At 40.6% G+C, this 25,082-nt stretch overlaps 1 protein-coding gene across 2 annotated transcripts; it reads left to right on the top strand.

Annotated features, from left to right (window-relative positions):
• Positions 1-181: 181 nt before the first annotated feature.
• ssuh2rs1 (ssu-2 homolog, related sequence 1) lies at positions 182-24,924 on the top strand. Of its 2 annotated transcripts, NM_001140461.1 has the most exons (13): positions 182-320; positions 542-603; positions 9,978-10,082; positions 10,257-10,326; positions 16,324-16,453; positions 16,909-16,969; positions 17,090-17,211; positions 20,568-20,630; positions 23,002-23,084; positions 23,308-23,400; positions 23,580-23,685; positions 23,806-23,913; positions 24,099-24,924. In NM_001140461.1, exons 1-13 carry the CDS (start codon positions 298-300, stop codon positions 24,237-24,239), a joined length of 1,167 nt encoding a protein of 388 aa, NP_001133933.1. In that variant the 5' UTR covers positions 182-297; the 3' UTR covers positions 24,240-24,924. The 2 variants fall into 2 exon arrangements, with proteins under 2 accessions (NP_001133933.1, XP_013990249.2); XM_014134774.2 differs by lacking the exons at positions 182-320; positions 542-603 and adding an exon at positions 9,687-9,717.
• Positions 24,925-25,082: the final 158 nt, after the last annotated feature.

Here is a 25,082-nt window from a genome sequence, read left to right as displayed (position 1 = left end):
GTCCCAAATACTACGGGACTTCCTCAACACGAAACGAAGAGATAGGTCATGGTTTAGCCTGAATCGAAATTGTGTAAAGTTATTGTTAAAGGGGAAATTGTGTTTTTGGTGTTTCATCAGATTTGCTAAAAAAAGAGGAAGAGTTGCGAGCCCTTGAACCACAGACGAAGGGGATTATTTGCATATGTGTAATGATTTACGGTAATCTTTTATAAATCACATGCAAGGGTGGGAACCTAAAGCGAACAAACTCTCTCTTGCATTATTTCTTTGAATGTTGTGAAAGCTTAGGTGGAAATGGAGAGTACCCCGATTATAAGGTGAGAACGTCATTTGTGTAAAATTCATATGTATGGAGATTGTGGTTATTTTCCATGGTATTAGGCCTAGCATATATATATATATACTATACTTTAAAAAAACATGAGCCAATACAGACCTCTGAGATGATACAATCAAATGAACATCTTGATAGAAAGTGTAGTCTGTAGCAATTTAAATCACACATTTCTCTTATACTTTACCTGTTATATTTTCATAGCGGCTATGGGTCTTATGGCACCGTCAATACTGGATATGCACCAATAGCAGAAGGAAGTCCAGGTAATCTCCTGATTCCATCTCATTGTCTATGTATTATGTTGAATTATTAGCCTATCTACTAGTTGTATTTGAACTTGATGAATAATAGCCTCTGTCGTGTGAATTCCCACATCATTGTGTGAGTTTTTGAACATTTTATAACGTTATAAAGTATTTGTTTGTAGCCTGATGCTGTAATGATTACATTTCAAATGCCATCTGTAGGGCTCTCTGCTGCTGTGAATGATGACGTCGTGTAATTTCAATTCAAGACAAGTAGATTTATTCGGTGGTTTGCTCGTCAATTACTCTCTGGCGGAAGTTCCTAGGGTGCGATATCTAGAATCAGATGACGGTAGAGTTCAATGTACACACTTTGTTTTTACCAATAGTCGAACTCTAACCTTAATTACAGAGCTGTTTTCTGGCACTCAGGTCGTTTAGCAACTGTCGTAAAAGTGCAATTGTGTGATATCTTTATTTTTTTAATTTTTTAATATATATATATATATATATATATTTTACAGTAGGTATGAGGTCCTTTGCTGCGTATGCTTCTGTTTTTTTGACACCAAACCCACCACTGGTGTGTGTGGCCAAAGAGCTGTATTTTCATGTCATCGGGCCATAGCACCGGCTGTAGTTTTCTTAAATTCATTGGTACTTGGATTGGAACCGGTGCTATGATCAGATGAGAGGAAAGTAGAGCTCTTTGGCCACGCACATCAGCGATGACTCTGGTGTTTAGAAACGGAGGCATATGCAGAAAATGACCACATACCTACTGTAAAATATGGTGGTGGATATTTGATTTTATGGGGTTATTTTGCTTCCACTGGTCCTGGGACACTTTTTAAGGTCAACGGCATTATGAACTTTACCACATACCAGGACATTTTAGCCAAAAACCTGGTTGACTCTTCCAGGAGACTGAAACTTGGCCGGAAGTGGATCTTCCGGCAAGACAATAACCCCAAGCATACATAAAAATCCACAAATATAGGGTAAATTGACCACAAAAATCAACATTTTGCAATGGCCATCTCAGTCATGTATCATAGCGCTGGAGAAGATGGCTGATGTTTTACATGCTCCTAACTAACTGTTTTTGTTGTTTGTCTTTTTGCATTGTTTGTAATTTCTTTTTTAACTTATTCTGTACATAATGTTGCTGCTACTGTCTCTTATGACCGAAAATAACTTATGAACAGCGATTACTCACCATGAACTGGCAGAAGCTTTTTTTCCCCTTTAACGAGCCCGACGTGAAGGACATACCGTTTCCCCAAATCCCCGTCATGTGCGTGAAAAGAGGCCGGAGGTCGTGCTGCCTTCTGAGAATTAGTAGGCGATCGAATAAACCCCCACTGCCTTACGTTCTACTAGCTAAAATGCAATCATTGGAAAATAAAATCAACGACCTATGAGGAAAATTAAACTACCAACGGGACATTAAAAACTGTAATATCTTATGCTTCACGGAGTCATGGCTGAATGACGACTTTATCAACATACAGCTGACTGGTTATACGCTGTATTGGCAGGATGGAACAGAGTCGTCTGGTAAGACAAGGGGTGCGGGCTATGTATATTTGTAAACAACAGCTGGTGCACAATATCTAAGGAAGCTTATCATGAGAGACTCTCAAGGCTGGATAGAGTATCTGTATTTTTCGTAGCTGTCTTCATACCATCACAGACCAATGCTGGCTCTAAGACCGCACTCAATGTGCTGTATTCCGCCATAAGCAAACAGGAAAATGCTCATCCAGAGGCAGCGCTCCTAGTGGCCGGTGACTTTAATGCAGGGAAACTAAAATCTGTTTTACCAAATTTCTATCCGCATGTTAAATGTGCAACCAGAGGGAAAGAAACTCTAGACCACCTTTACTCCACACACAGAGACGTGTACAAAGCTCTCCCTCGCCCTCCATTTGGCAAATCTGACCATAATTCTATTCTCCTGATTCCTGCTTACAAGCAAAAATGAAAGCAGGAAGCACCAGTGACTCTGTCAATTAAAAAAAAGTGGTCAGATGAAGCAGATGCTAAGCTACAGGACTGTTTTGCTAGCACGTACTGGAATATGTTCCGGGATTCTTCCGATGGCATTGAGGAGTACACCACATCAGTCATTGGCTTCATCAATAAGTGCATAGATGACTTCATCCCCACAGTGACCGTGCGTACCGCAACCAGAAGACATTGATTACAGGCAACATCAGCACTGAGGTAAAGGCTAGAGCTGCCACTTTCAAGGAACGGGACTCTAACCCGGAAGCTTATAAGAAATCCCGCTATGCCCTCTGACGAACCATCAAACAGGCAAAGCGCCAATACAGGACTAAGATCGAATCGTACTACACCGGCTCCGACGCTCGTCTTATGTGGCAGGGCTTGCAAACCATTACAGACAACATGGGGAAGCACAGCCGAGAGCTGCCCAGTGACACGAGCCTACCAGACAAGCTAAACTACTTCTATGCTCACTTCGAGGCAAATAACATTGAAACATGCATGAGCGCACCAGCTATTCCGGACGACTGTGTGATCACGCTCTCCGCAGTTGATGTGAGTAAGACCTTTAATCAGGTCAATATTCACAAGGCCGCAGGACCAAATGGATTACCAGGATGTGTACTGCAAGCATGCACTGACCAACTGGCAAGTGTCTTCACTGACATTTTCAACCTCTCCCTGTCTGAGTCTGTAATACCATGTCTGTCTGAGTCTGTAATACCATGTTTCAAGCAGACCACCATAGTCCCTGTGCCCAAGAACACTAAGGTAACCTGCCTAAATGACTACCGACCCGTAGCACTCACGTCTGTAGCCATGAAGTGCTTTGAAAGGCTGGTCATGGCTCACATCAACACCATTATCCCAGAAACCTTAGACCCACTCCAATTTGCATACTGCCCTAACAGATCATGCAATCTCTATTGCACTCCACACTGCCCTTTCCCACCTGGACAAAAGGAACACTTATGTGAGAATGTTATTCATTGACTACAGCTCAGTGTTCCAACACCATAGTTCCCTCAAAACTCATCACTAATCTAAGGACCCTGGGGCTAAACACCTCCCTCTGCAACTGGATCCTGGACTTCCTGACGGGCCGCCACCAGGTGGTAATTGTAGGTAACAACACATCTGCCACGCTGATCATCAACACAGGGGCCCCTCAGGGGTGCGTACTCAGTCCCCTCCTGTACTCCCTGTTCACTCATGACTGCACGGCCCGGCACGATTCCAACACCATCATAGAATTTGCCGATGACACCAGTGGTAGGCCTGATCACCGACAACGATGAGACAGCCTATAGGGAGGAGGTCAGAGACCTGGCCGTGTGGTGCCAGGACAACAACCTCTCCCTCAACGTGATCAAGACAAAGGAGATGATTGTGGACTACAGGAAAAGGAGGACCGAGCATGCACCCATTCTCATCGACGGGGCTGTAGTGGAGCAGGTTGAGAGCTTCAAGTTCCTTTGTGCCCACATCACCAACGAACTATCATGGTCCAAACGTACCAAGACAGTTGTGAATGTACCTGCAATGATGAGACAGATGTTCTTCTTTGTTTTTAGGTCTTATTATCTAAATGCCATACTGTGTTTAATTGTGTTTGATCTTGCCTATCCATCTTGTCTCAAGTGGAACACAATGGAAAAAATCCCAGACTTTGTGTTATCCTCAATGATTTGACACATTTTCAAAGACTCCAGCCACGCTAGTCATAGACTGTTCTCTCTGCTACCGCACGGCAAGCCGTACCGGAGCGCCAAGTCTAGGTCCAAGAGGCTTCTAAACAGCTTCTACACCCAAGCCATAAGACTCCTGAACACCGATTCAAATGGCTACCCAGACTATTTGCATTGCCCACCCCCTCTTTTACGCTGCTGCTATTCTATTATCTATGCATAGTCACTTTAATAACTCTACCTACATGTACATATTACCTCGACTAACCAGTGCCCCCACACATTGACTCTGTACCGGTACCCCCTGTATATAGTCTCGCTATTGTTATTTTACTGCTGCTCTTTAATTCCTTTTATTTCTTATTTGTATTTTTTAAACTGCATTGTTGGTTAGGGGCTTGTAAGTAAGCATTTCAATACACCTGTTGTATTCGGCGTATGTGACTAATAAGATTTGATTTGAGTCTCTGGACTGAGTTTGGGTCGCTTGAATTCCAGTCTGGTTCCCTTTTATTAGGACAATGTGAACACAAAGCTCCCCAGGTTAGCGTGTCATTATTCCTGCACCACACACTAGACGACTGCAACACTGTTTCTCCTGCCATAACCCCTCACATTGGTGTCACAAAAGAGATAAGATGATGATGTGCAGGTTTGTGGGAGAGAAAACCGTGTGCTGTTTTTGGATATTTATTAGCGATTCTCAAGGATGCACATAAATACCAAAATATGTGTAGAGTTTTATAATGACACGATGGTCAGATTATTTGTTCGTAATATGTTATCTATAGGCTAAGAGAGCTTCATAGCTCTTTATTTGATTGTTGGGTTTGAATAGTGCGAGAAGAAACATTTGATGATAATCATGACACACTCTTAAAGGGCAGTTTTAATTTTATGTAGCATTTTTTAATCTGCAGTTATTATTTTGCTATTTATTCTGTTACTATCAACATATAAATATTATTGGTATCTTCTGATTACAATTATTATGCCGCATTTTTTAAAATCTAAAAGCTATCTATTAGCTTACAAAATGTAAGTAGGTATATCTAGCTGTCCGATAGCACGTTCAGATGGAATGGCTTGTCCTGCACTTTGTAAAAACCCAGAGTGCATTACGTGAATTTTGGAAAAAGATCTTGGTTCCTTTTTAAACATAGCAATGTGAATGCAAAGAGGACTCAGACCACAAAATGTGAAGTGAACTGGCAAAATAATTATCTTCATTCAAAGGCAAGGGCAGTGTGAATACAAAGAGAACAGTTATTTTGCAATTTCTTTACCCCGGAGTTCACTGAGATCGGTTATTTTAAAGAGGACTATATGTGAAAACACCCATCTCTCCCAATGTGTTCTCCAATCTCATAAAACATTTTAGAATAAGGCTCAGTGTCGTTATCGTTGCGAGGGGAAAGTGCTGGAGTATTGAAAACGGGTGTTAAACAAAATCTCTTTCTCTGACCAGTTGTGTTAGTATAAAATAATGTAATATCTCATTTTGAATGATTTATTTGATGATATCTTTATCATGGGTGCCAAATATTTTGGAGGTGACTATGTTAAATATGTACAATATTGGAAAGTATTTTCAGTGTTAGATTTCAAAACCATCTGGATATAAAGCTATAGAAAAGTAGATATGTATGTGAATTAGTAACCAAAGCAGTAACATAAAAATAAATATTTCCAAGGGGAGGGAAAAACAAATGTGTACATTTGATAAGAAGGGTCAAGGAACTCGCGACACTTGTCTGTAGATCTGTACTTCATACGGACAAAGTGTAAAGCTATTGAAATTTAGACCTATCACAGGAAATATTTATGTAAAATCAGTTCAATAAAAAATGGCAATTCTAATGGGTGTCCTATGGACAAGGGAGGTCAAAGACCAAAACTCAAGGGGTTTTAGATGTACACTACTGGTCAAAAGTTTTAGAACACCTACTCATTCAAGGGTTTTTCTGTATTTTTACTATTTTCTAAATTGTAGAATAATAGTGACAACATCAAAACTATGAAATAACACATGGAATCATGTAGTAACCAAAAAAGTGATAAACAAATCAAAATATATTTTATGTTTGAGATTCTTCAAAGTAGCCACGCTTTGCCTTGACAGCTTTGCACACGCTTGGCATTCTCTCAACCAGCTTTGAGGTAGTCACCTGGAATGCATTTCAATTAACAGGTGTGCCTTGTTAAAAGTTAATTTGTGGAATTTCTTTCCTTAATGCGTTTGAGCCAATCAGTTGTGTTGTGACAAGGTAGGGGTGGTATACAGAATATTACTTCAAATATGTACAGTGGCAAGAAAAGGTATGTGAACCCTTTGGAATTATCTGGATTTCTACATAAATTGGTCATAAAATTAGATCTGATCTTCATCTAAATCACAACAGACAAACACAGTCTGCTTAAACTAATAACACACACACACACACACGTGTATTTTTCTTGTTTATATTGAATACATAATTTAAACATTCACAGTTTAGGCTGGAAAAATTGTGAACCCCTAGACTTCTCCAAAACCTAATTGGAGTCAGCTAATGTGGCGAGATTAGAGATGTTAGTTAGAGTTGCCCAGCCCTTAATAAAACTCACAAAATGTGAGTTTGCTATTCACAAGAAGCATTGCCTGACGTGAACCATGCCTTGAACAAAATAGATCTCAGAAGACCCAAGATAAAAACATTTTTTTTGACTTGCATAAAGCTGGAAAGGGTTACAGAAGTATCTCTAAAAGCCTTGATGTTCATCAGTCCATGGTAAGACAAATTGTCAATAAATGGAGAAAGTTCAGCACTGTTGCTACTCTCCCTAGGAGTGGCCGTCCTGCAAAGATGACTGCAAGAGCCCAGCGCATAATGCTCAATGAGGTTAAGAAGAATCCTAGTGTCAGCTAAAAACTTACAGAAATCTCTGGAACATGCTAACATCTCTGTTGAAGAATTTACGATACGTAAAACACGTAACAAGAATGGTATTCATGGGAGGACACCATGGAAGGAGCCACTGCTGTCCAAAAAAAACATTGCTGCACATCTGAAGTTTGTAAAATAGCATCTGGATGTTTCACAGTGCTACTGGCAAAATATTATGTGGACAGATTAAACTAAAGTTGAGTTGCTTGGAGGGAACACAACATTGTGTGGAGAAAAAAAGGCACAGCACACCAACATCAAAACCTCTACCCAACTGTAAAGTATGGTGGAGGGAGCTTCATGGTTTGGGGCTGCATTGCTGCCTCAGGGCCTGGACAGCTTACAATCATCGACAGAAAAAGTAATTCACAAGTTTATCAATACATTTTGCAGGAGAATGTAAGGCTATCTGTATGCCAATTGAAGCTCAACAGAAGTTGGTTCATGCAACAGGACAACGACCCAAAACACAAGTAAATAAACAGAATGGCTTCAACAGAAGAAAATACGCCTTCTGGAGTGGCCCAGTCAGAGTCCTGATCTCAACCCGATTGAGATGCTGTGGCGTGACCTCCAGAGAGCAGTTCACACCAGACATCCCAAGAATATTGCTGAACTGAAACAGTTTTGTAAATGGGAATGGTCCAAAATTCCTCCTGACCATTGTGCAGGTCTGATCCGCAACTACAGAAAACGTTGGGTTGAGATTAATGCTGCCAAAGTAGGGTCAACCAGTTATTAAATCCAAGGGTTCACATACTTTTCCCACCCTGCCCTGTAAATGTTTACATGGTGTGTTCAATAAAGACATGAAAACATATAATTGTTTGTGTGTTATTAGTTTAAGCAGACTGTTTGTCTATTGTTGTGACTTGGATGAAGATCAGATCAAATTGTATGACCAATTTATGCAGAAGTACAGGTAATTCCAAAGGGTTCACATACTTTTTCTTGCCACTGTATGTAGGCTACCTTTTTCAACTGTGTCTGAGTGTCACCTAGGAAACAGGTAACAATTTTGTGATGTTCTAAATGTTATTTTGTAGCAACCAATACGTTTTTATGAAGTCGACAACAACTAGGTTATTTCCCCACCTTTATGCTCTGTCAATGCGGATCAGGGGTGAATTTGATGTTTAGTTCAATAGTCTGGCATGGGGACACACCAGTAGATATTTTAAGTGAGGTTTCATAATTATTTTAAGCAGTGCTTGACTTGGGCTGGAGTTGTCCGGAACGCCATACCAGCGCTTCTAATTTTTGGAGAATTGCGTGCCAGCTCCTCTATAAAAACAAAGTAGCCTACAGCTATACACATCGAGACAAAAAAAAACTTGATCAGAGCGGGATTAAGGCGGGATCTTCATTGAACAGAAATGGAGAGTGGGCATTCATTTCCTGATTCCGATTTGTTCATGTTTATTTGCCTTTAGTCTGTGAATCTGTGAGTCACAGTAGGCTTGTCGAGATTGCGCAGATTGAAAATGTGCCAGCCTGAATGGCATGGTGCGCTGTTCCAAATTGTCAAATGAGGGAGGTCATGGAAATTAGTTTAATTGTTTTTAATGTAATTCATGAAAGCACACTAATAAATATGATCAATCAATTATAAAACTCCCATATAAGCAATTATCGGAATGGCCCTTCTTTGCATGTCCGAGTGTGCTGCGTGTATGCCGTTGCCGGAGGAGAAGAGAGTGCGACATTTCAGCAGCAGGTATAAAATAATGACAGACAAACGAGATCGCCAATTCAAAACATAACTTGTAGCAGTTATCTCGCTAGGTAGCTATAGCTAACTAAGAATTCATTTCGTTGTTTCCTTTCCACCTGCACTGTAGAGCCTAACTAAATCTATACCGTTGGAAAGCTGGCATTCCCCTCTATTAATTAAACAGTAGCCATGTAATTACTACAACGTAAAAATATAATTAAGAATAGCCTAATGACAAATAACTTCCTGTGCATAGATCTCCCCAAAACATAAATATTTGAGCGTTAAATGTAAACATGTCTAGTTGGATACCTTTCTTTGAAGTAGCCTAATTTATCCATTTTGGTCCCTGATTTATTGAATGAGGGAAGACTTTTATAAAGACAAGTACTTGGTTGTAATGTTGAAAAAGCCATGCCTGCACACCCAGGAGCTCTCCAGATGGAGGGTTGACAACATGTGACTCAGCTTTGTGTGGGGGGCTAAGTGCCTTGATCAAGGGCACAACGGCAGGAGGTGGTAGGTCTACATGGGATCAGACACAGCAGCTTCCCAGTGTCAATAGTGCTTACTTTTTCATGTAGGCTATAATAGTAATGAAAATTTGGTTGAAAGTCATGGAAAAAGTGTATAAACCATTAACAGTCAATAATCATAATGTCATTTGTGAATTTCAGTGAACAAAGTCTAATCAACTGTCTTGGAAAAAGACAGCTCCTGCACTTCTTCCATCCCAAGTCAAGCACTGATTTTAAGAGATTTAAGCTGGTTCAAATGACCACAATTATATGTAAGTGTCTCTTCACCAGGGCAGTGGGACAATTCGAATTAAAGGCAGTCAATTCAGGAAGTGAACTTAAATAACAATTCAAAATGAGAAAAAAACAGCATCTATTTTTCAATAACTTCTCAATAAGCTTTTCAATTTTTTTTCTCCATTTTTAGAATTTTTAATTGAAATCACTTCCTAAATCAACTGCCTTCAATTCGAATTGACCCCAGCCCTGCTCTTCACTCCTGAATCTGAACTGGTTTGTCTTTTTTTCTCAGCAATGTTTGCCCCGCCTGTGTGCGACGTCCACGGCCCTAGCGCTCCTCCAGCCAGTATGTTTGACAGCGTGCCAGGATATGAAGGGACGGTGGCCGGGGGCGGAGGTATGTGACCTGAGGACCATGGTCCTATGTTTCCTGCCAGTGATCTTTAGTTTTATTAGCAAACAAGTCGCGTACCACACCAGCACTGTTCCTTATGGTTGGAAATTCCATATAGAGTAATAACTCCCTAATAACAAACATGTTGAAAGCCCATGTCATTATGTTTTACTGTAGGTGGGTACCTGCCCCCTCCTATGCCATCTTACCCAGCGCCTCAGCCTGGTCCTGCACAATCAAACTGGAAGTAGGTGTACAATACAATTGCCATAATTTTGTCTCGTCATACATTTTTCTGCATAGCTGTCCTTGCAAACTACACAGGACACACATGCATATTTACTTACATACATACATACATACATACATACATACATACATACATACAGTGCCTTGCGAAAGTATTCGGCCCCCTTGAACTTTTCGATCTTTTGCCACATTTCAGGCTTCAAACATAAAGATATAAAACTGTGTTTTTTTGTGAAGAATCAACAACAAGTGGGACACAATTATGAAGTGGAACGAAATGTATTGGATATTTCAAACTTTTTTAACAAATAAAAAACTGAAAAATTGGCCGTGCAAAATTATTCAGCCCCCTTAAGTTAATACTTTGTAGCGCCACCTTTTGCTGCGATTACAGCTGTAAGTCGCTTGGGGTATGTCTCTATCAGTTTTGCACATCGAGAGACTGACATTTTTGCCCATTCCTCCTTGCAAAACAGCTCGAGCTCAGTGAGGATGGATGGAGAGCGTTTGTGAACAGCAGTTTTCAGTTCTTTCCACAGATTCTCGATTGGATTCAGGTCTGGACTTTGACTTGGCCATTCTAACACCTGGATATGTTTATTTGTGAACCATTCCATTGTAGATGTTGCTTTATGTTTTGGATCATTGTCTTGTTGGAAGACAAATCTCCGTCCCAGTCTCAGGTCTTTTGCAGACTCCATCAGGTTTTCTTCCAGAATGGTCCTGTATTTGGCTCCATCCATCTTCCCATCAATTTTAACCATCTTCCCTGCCCCTGCTGAAGAAAAGCAGGCCCAAACCATGATGCTGCCACCACCATGTTTGACAGTGGGGATGGTGTGTTCAGGGTGATGAGCTGTGTTGCTTTTACGCCAAACATAACGTTTTGCATTGTTGCCAAAAAGTTCGATTTTGGTTTCATCTGACCAGAGCACCTTCTTCCACATGTTTGGTGTGTCTCCCAGGTGGCTAGTGGCAAACTTTTTAAATGACACTTTTTATGGATATCTTTAAGAAATGGCTTTCTTCTTGCCACTCTTCCATAAAGGCCAGATTTGTGCAGTATACGACTGATTGTTGTCCTATGGACAGAGTCTCCCACCTCAGCTGTAGATCTCTGCAGTTCATCCAGAGTGATCATGGGCCTCTTGGCTGCATCTCTGATCAGTCTTCTCCTTGTATGAGCTGAAAGTTTAGAGGGACGGCCAGGTCTTCGTAGATTTGCAGTGGTCTGATACTCCTTCCATTTCAATATTATCGCTTGCACAGTGCTCCTTGGGATGTTTAAAGCTTGGGAAATCTTTTTGTATCCAAATCCGGCTTTAAACTTCTCCACAACAGTATCTCGGACCTGCCTGGTGTGTTCCTTGTTCTTCATGATGCTCTCTGCGCTTTAAACGGACCTCTGAGACTATCACAGAGCAGGTGCATTTATACGGAGACTTGATTACACACAGGTGGATTCATCATTAGTCATTTAGGTCAACATTGGATCATTCAGAGATCCTCAGTGAACTTCTGGAGAGAGTTTGCTGCACTGAAAGTAAAGGGGCTGAATAATATTGCACGCCCAATTTTTCAGTTTTTTATTTGTTAAAAAAGTTTGAAATATCCAATAAATTTCGTTCCACTTCATGATTGTGTCCCACTTGTTGTTGATTCTTCACAAAAAATTACAGTTTTATATCATTATGTTTGAAGCCTGAAATGTGGCAAAAGGTCAAAGTTCATGGGGGCCGAATACTTTCGCAAGGCACTGTACATACATACATACATACATACATACATACATACAGTTGAAGTTTACATACACTTAGGTTGGAGTCATTAAAACTCGTTTTTCAACTACTCCACAAATTTCTTATTAATAAACTCTAGTTTTGGCAAGTCGGTTAGGACATCTACTTTGTGCATGACACAAGTCATTTTTCCAATAATTGTTTATAGACAGATTATTTCACTTATAATTCACTGTATCACAATTCCACTGAGTCAGAAGTTTACATACACTAAGTTGACTGTGCCTTTAAACAGCTTGGAAAATTCCAGAAAATGATGTCATGGCTTTAGAAGCTTCGGATAGGCCGATGGACATAATTTGAGTCAATTGGAGGTGTACCTGTGGATGTATTTCAAGGGCTACCTTCAAACTCAGTGCCTCTTTGCTTGACATCATAGGAAAAATCTAAAGAAATCAGCCAAGACATCAGAAAAAAATTGTAGATCTCCACAAAACTGGTTCATCCTTGGGAGCAATTTCCAAACGCATGAAGGTACTACGTTCATCTGTACAAACAATAGTACGCAAGTATAAACACCATGGGATATCGCAGCTGTCATACCGCTCAGGAAGGAGACGCGTTCTGTGTCCTAGAGATTAACGTATTTTGGTGCAAAATGTGCAACTCAATCCCAGAACAACAGCAAAGGACCTTGTGAAGATGCTGGAGGAAACGGGTACAAAAGTATCTATATCCACAGTGAAACGAGTCCTATATTGACATAACCTGAAAAGCCGCTCAGCAAGGAAGAAGAGACTGCTCCAAAACCGCCATAAAAAAGCCAAACAACGGTTTGCAACTGCACAAGGGGACAAAGATTGTACTTTATGGAGAAATGTCCTCTGGTCTGATGAAACAAAAATAGAACTGTTTGGCCATAATGACCATCGTTATGTTTGGAGGAAAACAGGGGAGGCTTGCAAGCCGAAGAATACCATCCCAACCGTGAAGCATGGGGGTGGCAGCATCATGTTGTGGGGGTGCTTTGCTGCAGGAGGGACTGGTGCACTTCACAAAATAGATGGCATCATGAGGATGGAAAATGATGTGGATATATTGAAGCAACATCTCAAGACATCAGTCAGGAAGTTAAAGCTTGGTCGCAAATGGACAATGACCCCAAGCATACTTCCAAAGTTGTGGCAAAATGGCTTAAGGACAACAAAGTCAAGGTATTGGAGTGGCCATCACAAAGCCCTGACCTCAATCCTATAGAAAGTTTGTGGGCAGAACTGAAAAAACATGTGCAAGCAAGGAGGCCTACAAACCTGACTCAGTTACACCAGCTCTGTCAGGAGGAATGGGTCAAAATTCACCCAACTTATTGTGGGAAGCTTGTGGAAGGCTACCCAAAATGTTTGACCCAAGTTAAACAATTTAAAGGCAATGCTACCAAATACTAATTGAGTGTATGTAAACTTCAGGAATTGTGAAGAAATTGAGTTTAAATGTATTTGGCTAAGGTGTATGTAATCTTCCGACTTCAACTGTACATACACTGACATCCCTTTATGCTCTTTACATGCAGTGCATTCGGAAAGGATTCAGACCCCTTGACTTTTTCCACATTTTGTTACGTTACAGACTTATTCTAAAATGGATTCAAATATTTTTTTTCCATTGTCAATCCACTCAATACCCCATAATGACAAAGCAAAATTAAGATTCAACAAAGAAAAATACAGACCCTTTACACAGTACTTTGTTGAAGTCGCTACAAGCATGTTTGTTTAAGCACCTTTGGCAGCGATCACAGCCTTCAGTATTCTTGGGTATGACTCCACAAGCTTGGCACACTTGTATTTGGGGAGTTTCTCCCATTCTTCTCTGCAGATCTTCTCAAGCTCTGTCAGGTTGGATGGGGAGCGTCGCTGCACAGCTATTTTCAGGTCTCTCCAGAGATGCTTGATCGGGTTCAAGTACGGGCTCTGGCTGGGCCACTCAAGGACATTCAGAGACTTGTCCCGACGCCACTCCTGCTTTATCTTGGTTGTGTGCTTAGGGTCGTTTCCCTGTTGGAAGGTGAACCTTCACCCCAGTCGGAGATCCTGAGTGCTCTGGAGCAGGCTTTCATCAAGGATCTCTCTGTACTTTGCTCCGTTCATCTTTGCCTCGATCATGACTAGTCTCCCAGTCCCTGCCACTGAAAAACATCCTCACAGCATGATGCTGCCACCACCATGCTTCACCATAGGGACAGTCGCAGGTTTTCTCCAGATGTGACGTTTGGCATTCAGGCCAAAGAGTTCAATCTTGGTTTCATCAGACCAGAGAATCTTGTTTCTCATGATCTGAGAGTCTTTAGCTGCCTTTCGGCAAACTCCAAGCAGGATTTTATGTGCCTTTTACTGAGGAGTGGCTTCCGTCTGGCCACTATACTAAAGGCCTGATTGGCGGAGTGCTGCAGAGATGGTTGTCCTTCTGGAAGTTTATCCCATCTCCACAGAGGAACTCTAGAGCTCTGTCAGAGTCACCTCCCTGACTATGGCCCTTCTCCCCTGATTGCTCAGTTTGGCTAGGCGGCCAGCTCTAGGAAGAGTCTTGGTGGTTCCAAACTTCTTCCATTTAAGTTTGATGGAGGCCACTGTGTTCTTGGGGACCTTCAATGCTGCAGAAATGTTTTGGTACCCTTCCCCAGATTTGTACCTCGACATAATTCTGTCTCGGCGCTCTATGGACAATTCCTTTGACTTCATGGCTTGGTTTTTGCTCTGACATGCACTGTCAACTGTGGGACCTTATATAGACAGGTGTGTGCCTTTCCAAATCATGTCCAATTAATTCAGTCTACCACAGGTGGACTCCAATAAAGTTGTAGAAACATCTCAAGGATGCTCAATGGCAACATGATGCATCTAAGATCAATTTCGAGTCTCATAGCAAAATGGTCTGAATACTTAAGTAAATGAGTTCTATATGTTCTATTTTTAATACATTGGCAAAAATTCCTGTTTTTGCATTGTGTGTGTGTGTGTGTGTGTATGTATGTATGTATGTATGTATGTATGTATGTATGTATGATATGTATATATATATATATATATATTGAATAAAACATTTTAAAAAATGTAATCAATTTTAGAATAAGGCTAACAAAATGAGAGGAAGTCAAGGTCTGACTACTTTCTGAATGCACTGTATGCTGCTGTTGCTACTCTCTGTTCATTATCTATGCATTGTCACTAACCCGTACCCCTGAACATTGACTCAGTACCGGTACCCATTGTATATAGCTTCGTAATTGTTATTTTATTGTGTTATTATTTTTCCTTTTGTTAATTTTGCAAATTTTTCTTACTTTTTTAAAAGTCTGCATTGTTGGTTAAGGGCTCGTAAGTATGCATTTCACGGTAAGGTCTACAGCTGTTGTATTCGGCATGTGACAAATACAATTTGATCTGATCAGCAAGGTTACTTATCTGAGTTGACCCTTGTATTTTATGTTTGCACTGTCTCTGCACACTCACAGGACAAAACACACAACATTCACACACATTTATACTGACTCTACACACATGCACACACACTAACATACAATCATAATTTACTCTGTTGCTACTCTGTTTATCATATATCTTGATGCATTAGTCACCTGACCCCTATACATATCTACCTCTATGACTCCAGTATCCCTGCACATTGTAATATGGTATTGGAACTGACCCTGTTTATAGCTTATTACTTTCTTGTGTTCTTAATTTCATCTCGTGTGTTTTTTCTCTACCATTTATGTTATTTTTAGTGCTACATTGATATTGATTACAGCACTGTTGGGTTTGTACTGTAGCTTGCAAGAAAGGCATTTCACTGTACTTGTGCACGTGACATTAAAACTTGAAAACAGGTTTATCTTAAGAGGTGATGTACTTACTTAACTAGACTACCAGTGATGACAGTTGAACTGAGACTCAATGTGTATGTAACCGATGTGAAATGGCTAGTTAGTTAGCGGTGGTGCGCGCTAATAGCGTTTCAATCAGTGACGTCACTCGCTCTGAGACTTGAAGTAGGGTTTCCCCTTGCGTTGCAAGGGCCGCGGCTTTTGTGGCGCGATGGGTAACGATGCTTCGTGGGGTGTCAGTTGTTGATGTGTGCAAGGGTCCCTGGTTCGAGCCCGGGTTGGGGCGAAGAGAGGGACGGAACCTACACTGTTACATGTACACTTTCAATTGTGTAGTTGACTGGCAAATATGTGGTTGTTTTATCCTCCACAGTATCCCATCTATCACCGAAGACACTGCTCGGGAGGCCTTTAGCCAGTATGCCTCCAGTAAGTGCTGTTACAGTTCAGCACCAGTTAAGGATGGCGTGATAACCAACATGGAGGCATACAATACATACAGGGTAAGATTAATGTTTTTACTCTGCCCTTTCTGAAAATTGAAGAGTGCTTTTGTCAGGCTTTTCTGTTTTTTTTCTTCTCCTGCGCTTCAACTTCCTGTTATAATCACACTTTTTTCAGATCTTTACAGAATTGTAATGACCTGAGTGAGGGACAAAGGAAAATTGTTATTCTGTGAATCTTTGATCTTGAGTGTTAATGTTTAATATTGACAGCTGGTTCGTTTGGGGTCGAAACTGACTACCTGTGGCCCTCTATAATCACACCCCATGCTCTCCTTTTTAAAAGGAGTCCCTTTATTTTGATAAAAGAGTGACAGGCCCAGACCAGAGAATGTGAAAAATATACACTAGATGGCACTAAAGTTTAAAATATAATGTATGTATCACCAACAGTGAAGGAAGGAATTACTCAACTCTTTGTAATGTAATACTCCTTCTTTGTTTCGCATTCTCAGTATCGCCTGGAAACCTTTATTGAGTCAAGGACCACTGAATGGAGTCAGCAGCCATACAATGGTAACTAATATTGGTGATTCAAATGACCCTATTTATTTATTGTGTTATTTAAATGTCCAGTTCCACTGTTGTATCTGCATTTATTTATATCTTATTTTTGTATTATTTTCTTTGGTTTAGGTCAGCCAGTGGATGGCTATACCCAGACACCCCCTGGGCCCTGGGATATCCCAGCCAAAGCCCCCACCTTTTTTCAGGATGACAAACAGGTCATCAAAGTTCCCAACACCTCATCTGTCAAGGTATGTATTTCTCTGTTGATTAAAGCATGACAGAAAATATACTGAAAAAATATATATACAGTACCAGTCAAAAGTTTGGACACACCTACTCATTCAAGGGTTTTTCTTTATTATTGACTATTTTATACATTGGAGAATAATAGTGAAGACATAAACTATGAAATAACACATATGGAATCATGTAGTAACCAAAAAATTATTAAACAAATCGAAATGTATTTAATAGCTTAGATTCTTCAAAGTAGCCACCCTTTGTGCAAAGGTGTCATCAAGGCAATCTTGGCATTCTCTCAACCAGCTTTTCCAACAGTCTTGAAGGAGTTCCCACATATGCTAAGCACTTGTTGGCTACTTTTCCTTCAGTCTGCAGTTCAAATTATCCCAAACCATCTCAATTGGGTTGAGGTCGGGTGATTGTGGAGGCCAGGTTATCTGATGCGGCACTCCATCACTTTTCTTCTTGGTCAAATAGCCCTTACACAGCCTGGAGGTGTGTTTTGGGATATTGTCCTGTTGAAAAGAAAATGACAGTCCCACGAAGCACAAACCAGATGGGATGGCGTATCGCTGAAGAATGCTGTGCTAGCCATGGTGGTTAAGTGTGCTTTGAATTCTAAATAAATCACTGACAGTGTCACCAGGAAAGCACCATCACATCTCCTTCTCCATGCTCCACGGTGGGAACTACACATGCGGAGATCATCTGTTCACCTACTCTGCGTCTCACAAAGACATGGCGGTTGGAACCAGAAATCTCAAATTTGGACTCATCAGACCAAAGGACAGATTTCCACTGGTCTAATGTCCATTGGTCGTGTTTCTTGGCCCAAGCAAGTCTCTTCTTCTTATTTGTAACCTTTAGTAGTGGTTTCTTTGCAGCAATTCGACCATGAACGCCTGATTTCAAGCAGTCTCTGAACAGTTGATGTTGAGATGTCTGTTACTTGAAGCGTTTATTTGGGCTGCAATCTGAGGTGCAGTTAACTCTAATGAACTTATCCTCTGCAGCAGAGGTAACTCTGGGTCTTCTTTTCCTGTCATGTCATCATGACAGCCAGTTTCGTCATAGCGCTTGAAGGTTTTTGCACTTGAAGAAACTTTCAACGTTCTTAAAATTTTCCGCATTGACTGACCTTCATGTCTTAAAGTAATGATGGACTGTTGTTTCTTTTTGCTTATTTGAGCTGTTCTTGCCATAATATGGACTTGGTATTTTACCAAATAGGGCTATTTTCTGTATACCACCCCTACCTTGTCACAACACAACTGATTGGCTCAAACCCATTAAGGAAAGAAATTCCACAAATTAACTTCTAACAAGGCACACCTGTTAATTGAAATGCATTCCAGGTGACTACCTCATAAAGCTGGTTGAGAGAATGCCAATAGTGTGCAAAGCTGTCAAGGCAAAGCATGGCTACTTTGAAGAATCTCAAATATAAAATATATTTTGATTTGTTTAGCACTTTTTTGGTTACTACATGATTCCATATGTGTTATTTCATAGTTTTGATGTCTTCACAATTATTCTACATTGTAGAAAATTGTAAAAATAAAGAAATACCCTTGAATGAGAAGTTGTGTCCAAACTTTTGACTGGTCCTGCATATACAGTTGATGTCGGAAGTTTACATACACATTAGCCAAGTACATTTAAACAGTTTTTCACAATTCCTGACATTTAATCCTAGAAAAATTCCCTGTCTTAGGTCAGTTAGAATCACCACTTTATTTTAAGAATGTGAGAGTGTGATTTATTTCAGCTTTTATTTATTTCATCACATTCCCAGTGGGTCAGAAGTTTACATTCACTCAATTAGTATTTGGTAGCATTGCCTTTAAATTGTTTAACTTGGGTCAAACATTTTGGGTAGTCTTCCACAAGCTTCCCACAATAATTTGGGTGAATTTTGGCCCATTCCTCCTGACAGAGCTGGTGTAACTGAGTCAGGTTTGTAGGCCTCCTTGCTCGCACACACTTTTTCAGTTCTGCCCACATATTTTCTATGGGATTGAGGTCAGGGCTTTGTGATGGCCACTCCAATACCTTGACTTTATTGTCCTTAAGCCATTTTGCCACAACTTTGGAAGTATGCTTGGGGTCATTGTCCATTTGGAAGACCCATTTGCGACCAAGCTTTAACTTCCTGACTAATGTCTTGAGATGTTGCTTCAATATATCCACATCATTTTCCATCCTCATGATGCCATCTATTTTGTGAAGTGCACCAGTCCCTCCTGCAGCAAAGCACCCCCACAACATGATGCTGCCACCCCCATGCTTCACGGTTGGGATGGTGCTCTTCGGCTTGCAAGCCTCCCCCTTTTTCCTCCAAACGTAACGATGATCATTATGGCCAAAAAGTTATATTTTTGTTTCATCAGACCAGAGGACATTTCTCCAAAAAGTACGATCTTTGTCCCCATGTGCAGTTGCAAACCATCGTCTGGCTTTTCTATGGTGGTTTTGGAGCAGTGGCTTCTTCCTTGCTGAGCGGCTTTTCAGGTTATCTCGATATAGAACTAATTTCACTGTGGATATAGATACTTTTGTACCTGTTTCCTCCAGCATCTTCACAAGGTCCTTTGCTGTTGTTCTGGGATTAAGTTGCACATTTTGCACCAAAATACGTTAATCTCTAAGACACAGAACGCGTCTCCTTCCTGAGCGGTATGACAGCTGCGATATCCCATGGTGTTTATACTTGCGTACTATTGTTTGTACAGATGAACGTGGTACCTTCAGGCATTTGGAAATTGCTCCCAAGGATGAACCCGTCTTGTGGAGATCTACACATTTTTTTTCTGATGTCAAGCAAAAAGGCACTGAGTTTGAAGGTAGACCTTGAAATACATCCACAAGTACACCTCCAATTGACTCAAATGAGGTCAATTAGCCTATCCGAAGCTTCTAAAGCCATGACATCATTTTCTGCAATTTTCCAAGCTGTTTAAAGGCAAAGTCAACTTAGTGAATGCAAACTTCTGACCCACTGGAATTGTGATACAGTGAATTATAAGTGAAATAATCTGTCTGTAAACAATTGTTGGCAAAATTACTTGTGTCATGCACAAAGTAGATGTCCTAACCGACTTGCCAAAACTATAGTTTGTTAACAAGAAATATGTGGAGTGGTTGAAACACTTAGGTTGGAGTCGTTAAAACTAGTTTATGTAAACTTCCGACTTCAACTGTATGAAGTTACCTGATGCCTGTGGTCCGCATTGGAAATACACAGTATTTTCCCAACACTTCGTACAATTTTCTTTTCTTTTGTAGAACTTGTTCTGAATACAATATGTACGTCTGAAGTGATTAAATATGCCTTTTTTATAAACTGTAATTTCATCAACAGAACTGTCATACCTGTTTGGGGATGGGAAGAACTCCCTGCAAAGAATGTGCCGGAGTTGGTAATGTAAGTGTCAATATTAAGTTAAATAAAAAGCATGAGCTGGCACACACCCCAAAAAGTTGGTGGAGGTGCTAACTAATGGCGAGTAAACTATAGGCTATAAAAAAATAAAAATAAAGGGAGTCGCACACTCTATATACAACCTCCCAGTAATTTATTGGGTAAACCACCAACGATTCGGCATAACTGTACATTCTTCAGGATGATGTCATGAATGCTTGAACCAGGTTATTTAGACAAACATTGCAATTAGTGCAACCAATGACAATAGTGAGGGGTGTTATACACTAGATGACCAAAAGTATATGGATAGTGGACACCTACTCATCGAACATCTCATTCCAAAATCATGGGCATTAATATGGAGTTGGTCCCGCCTTTGCTGCTCTAACAGCCTCAACTCTTCTGGGAAGGCTTTCCTCTAGATGTTGGAACATTGCTGCGGGGACTTTCTTCCATTCAGCCACAAGAGCATTAGTGAAGTCGGGAACTTATGTTGGGTTGATTATGCCTTGCTCACAGTTGGTGTTCCAATTCGATGGGGTTGAGGTCAGGGCTCTGTGTAGGCCAGTCAAGTTCTACCACACCGATTTGGACAAACTATTTCTGTATGGACTTCGCTTTGTGCACGGGGGCATTGTCATGCTGAAACAGGAAAGGGCCTTACCGAAACTGTTGCCACAAAGCCATATAGTGTAACTGTTAAAATAATAGTTCAACATAATTAGATATTGTACATAGTATTATCATCAGCATACATTATTTTAATTTCATATACATATTTCATTGTTCTCATTTAATCTTTGTTACATGTAATCTTTTGGTTCAACTGTAATGCACAATAAGTATTATCAACAAAGGGAATATCTTGGCTTTCACGCTGATAAACTGTAGAAAGAATATGTTAATTTAGCAGAATTGTTCATTAAAAGGGGACTTATTCATAAAAAAGGGCCTGAGGTCAAAGTCAATGTTCAGACCACTAGGGGTCAGTGTTTTTAGAGGGGAGATCCAGTAGGCCTCACTCTGTTGTGGCAGGTTCTCAATGTTTTCTCCTTTCCTTGGTAGAGTAACATGCTCAATACCTGTGTATTTGAGGGAGGAGATAGGATGTTAGCTTCAACAAAGTGAGCGTTTTGTTTTTCTTCTTTGGTTTAGTTTTTAGAAATTCCTCTCTTGGTTTTTGGGATATTGTCATCATTGCATCATCAAGAGTTTTGTCCTTGTAGCCTCTCATTTCGAATTTGTCTGTCATTTTCTTAGTATTGTTGTCACTGCGCCTCCCGAGTGGCGCAGTGATCTATGGAACTGCATCGCAGAGCTAGCTGTGCCACTAGAGATTCTGGGTTTGAGTCCAGGCTCTGTCATAGCCAGCCATGACCGGGAGACCCATGGGGCGCTGCACAATTGGCCCAGCACAATAAGCATCATCATTATTTTTATAGTCCTTTTATGGAAGAGATACATAGATGTCTTTTGTGCTCTGGGAAGGATTCATTCTAAATTATTTCCAAACGCGGGTAAATGAGATCACTGAATATCTCAATTGCAGACTGATAAGAGAAAAATAAACTATCTGAATCATCAAAGAGTGATGCATTACATACAAAGCCCACAGACCACAACACCCTGCTACGCGCGGACAGTATGCATCCCCTTCCCATGAAGAATGGTTTACCATATAGCCAGTTGTGCAGGATTAAAATACATCCGTGGCCAACAGTCAGATTTTATTTAAAAAAATGTCTCCCAATTTCGTGGTATCCTCATTTTTAGTTACAGTCTTGTCTCATCGCTGCAACTTCCGTACAATGCCCGCTTAACCCAGAAGCCAGCCGCACCAATGTGTCGGTGGAAACACCGTACACCTGGCAACATTGTCAGAATGCAATGCGCCCGGCCCGCCACAGGAGTCGCTAGTGCGCGATGGGACAAGTACATCCCTGCCGGCCAAACCCTCCCCTAACCCGGACGACGCTGGGTCAATTGTGTGCCGCCCCATGGGTCTCCCGGTTGCGGCCGGCTGCAATAGAGCCTGGACTCGAACCAGGATCTCTAGTGGATTTAAAAAAAAAAAAAATTATAGCCGACAATATTACGTTACTATAATTCACAGTTGCATTGCAGCCTTGGTAACAATGTAAAAAGAAAAAGAAGATAATTCAATATTTTGACTACTGAATTAACTGCACCTCCACATTAACTAAACTACTAGTTACTTTCAGTTGTTTGAATGAATGTGATTCTCTCTTTGTTTATTCTAACTGTCACAAACAATAGCCTAAAGAACTAATCTGTAGTGTTGTCCCTTGGTGCTCTATAAACCACAGAGAGTGTCAGCTGTGTTATTTCCTTGTTTTATCACCGCTTCCAGAAAATCTGCTGGGTGTGCAATGGAGCTGGTAACCGTAGTAGTGGTGATCGATGCCATCATTGCCAAGGGAGGGGAAGGGTCAAGTAAGAATGTTATGCACTCTTTATCAGCTTTTAAACACAGGTAACTTTATTTTTTTTAATTATGGAGAAAAATACATTTCTGGAGGAAAGGAAACTCCACAGAGAATCATAATTGCTTACTTAGCAAATGTGTGTTGCTAAAGTACAGTGTTTGTATTTCAGTCATTTCCCTATGGCCTCTCAGGGACTTGGGTGGTGTAGTTGACATGTTGTTTCTCATCAGTTGCAGCCATTGTCATGGTAAAGGTTCAAGGGAGTGTGAGACCTGTAAAGGCAAACGACAGCTTTTGGTCTTCATCAACCTCAAGGTTATATGGTGAGTGAGTGCTGGTGTTAGCTCAGCATTTTTCAACTGAATAACAGTATGTGTCATACATTAGATGCACTAGATCCAGTAGATCTCTGCTTCCTTTGTATGATTAACTAGAAGATTTGTTGATTGCTTGTCTTCAACTTTTACTTAATTTCCTCTGTTTCTGTATCCCCACTTACTAGGACTAATAATCTTGATGACTACATTGTGGAACAGTCGAGTGGTTTGCATGTGGTCAACCTGAGCAAGGTGTCCGGGCAGGAGATGTTTAGGGACGCTCAGTACATGGTAAAAAAAAAAGACATATTTTAATGGGAATATGATATCAGTCTGCATGAAATTAAGATATTTGGTGATGTACGTGAGACAATGGGTTTTTGCTATCAGTATTTACCCTCTGTCGTGTAGGTTTACCCAGTGATGGGGTTCCCAGACCCTAATGTGGTGCGTGCTGCAGAGCGTTTAGTGAGGGAGCACCAAACCAGGTTCTCTCAGACCTCACGCATTCTACAACAGGTACAGACATTTTTTTTCCCCCCACCTCATGATTCAAATAACAACAACTCCTTCTTTACATGAAGTATCTTATTATGCTGGAAGATTGTTTGTGCATTTGCTTGTTCTAAGTTGAAAAGGTTTGTCATGGTATTTGGCTTATTTTAATAACAGAATCTTCTCTCGCACTCTCTCTCCCTCTGCAGCGCCAGACCATTGAGTTGATTCCTGTCACCAAGGTGACCTACAAGTGGAAGGGAGACTCACACATTTACTTTGTCTATGGGAATGAGTTCAAAGTCAGCGCTGATAACTACCCAGCTACCTGTTGCTGCACAGTAATGTAACCCAGATCTGCTTCAGAGGAAGACATTGCATTGATTATATTGAATATGACTCTGAACTAAGGAATGTGATTATAAAGCAGTTTATGGTCGGCAGACTGTCAATCGTGCAGTTTGCTATGTCATTAAACAAATGCATGAATTTTTGGAATATTTGTATTTTCTACTTGCAAACAAACTCGCTTTTTGTGAAATAGATGTGGATGTAATACAATTTCCACAGGAGGTCATTGAGGACCACACAGGCCCTAGGATGAACCTACTGGGCACACACTGGTTGAATCAACGTTGTTTCCACATATTTTCAATGAAATTGAACCAATGTGGAATAAACGTTGAATTGACGTCTGTGCCCAGTGGGGAAAAAGTGAAGATGGAAGGCTGGCTGTAATGTATAATGTACTGAAACCTATGCATTGCGCTATGCGATAGTTCTGTCATTTGTGAACATGTCTGCTAATTTGTACTCTTTTTCATGATTGTATACAACAAATATCTGTGTGATTGATGAATATCATTTCCATTGTATGTTATACTATTTTCTTATAGATATAACCTTACAAAACAGAAATATTAACATTGATTCAATTTTATGAAATAACCACATTAAGGGAAGAACTGGACATATCTTGAGGGTGTTTTCTAATCCATTAATATTTGTTTTATAAATAAAGGATTTCTTACTGTGTTTTGTGATGATCAAATCTTGGTTTATCTCGGCCCTGTTTGCGTCATAAAAAATCGACAGTCGGCGCTAAACGTTGACGTGAAAACGGTCGTCACTGGTTAGCACAGCCACAAAGGCATAAACCCCGCCTCCTTTTATTTATTTATTACAATTTCTCT

This window comes from Salmo salar, chromosome ssa13, assembly GCF_905237065.1.
Source record: "Salmo salar chromosome ssa13, Ssal_v3.1, whole genome shotgun sequence".
Lineage (NCBI taxonomy): Eukaryota > Metazoa > Chordata > Actinopteri > Salmoniformes > Salmonidae > Salmo > Salmo salar.
Note: the sequence above shows the minus strand (reverse complement) of the source record. Positions and strands in the feature narration are given on the sequence as shown.

Coding starts and splice junctions, on each gene's coding strand:
- ssuh2rs1 (NM_001140461.1), top strand. CDS start 298: ATGGAGAGTACCCCGATTATAAG. Junction 17,212..20,567: donor CCAACACCTCATCTGTCAAG/GTATGTATTTCT, acceptor TTTCATCAACAG/AACTGTCATACCTGTTTGGG. Junction 23,914..24,098: donor CCTCACGCATTCTACAACAG/GTACAGACATTT, acceptor CTCCCTCTGCAG/CGCCAGACCATTGAGTTGAT.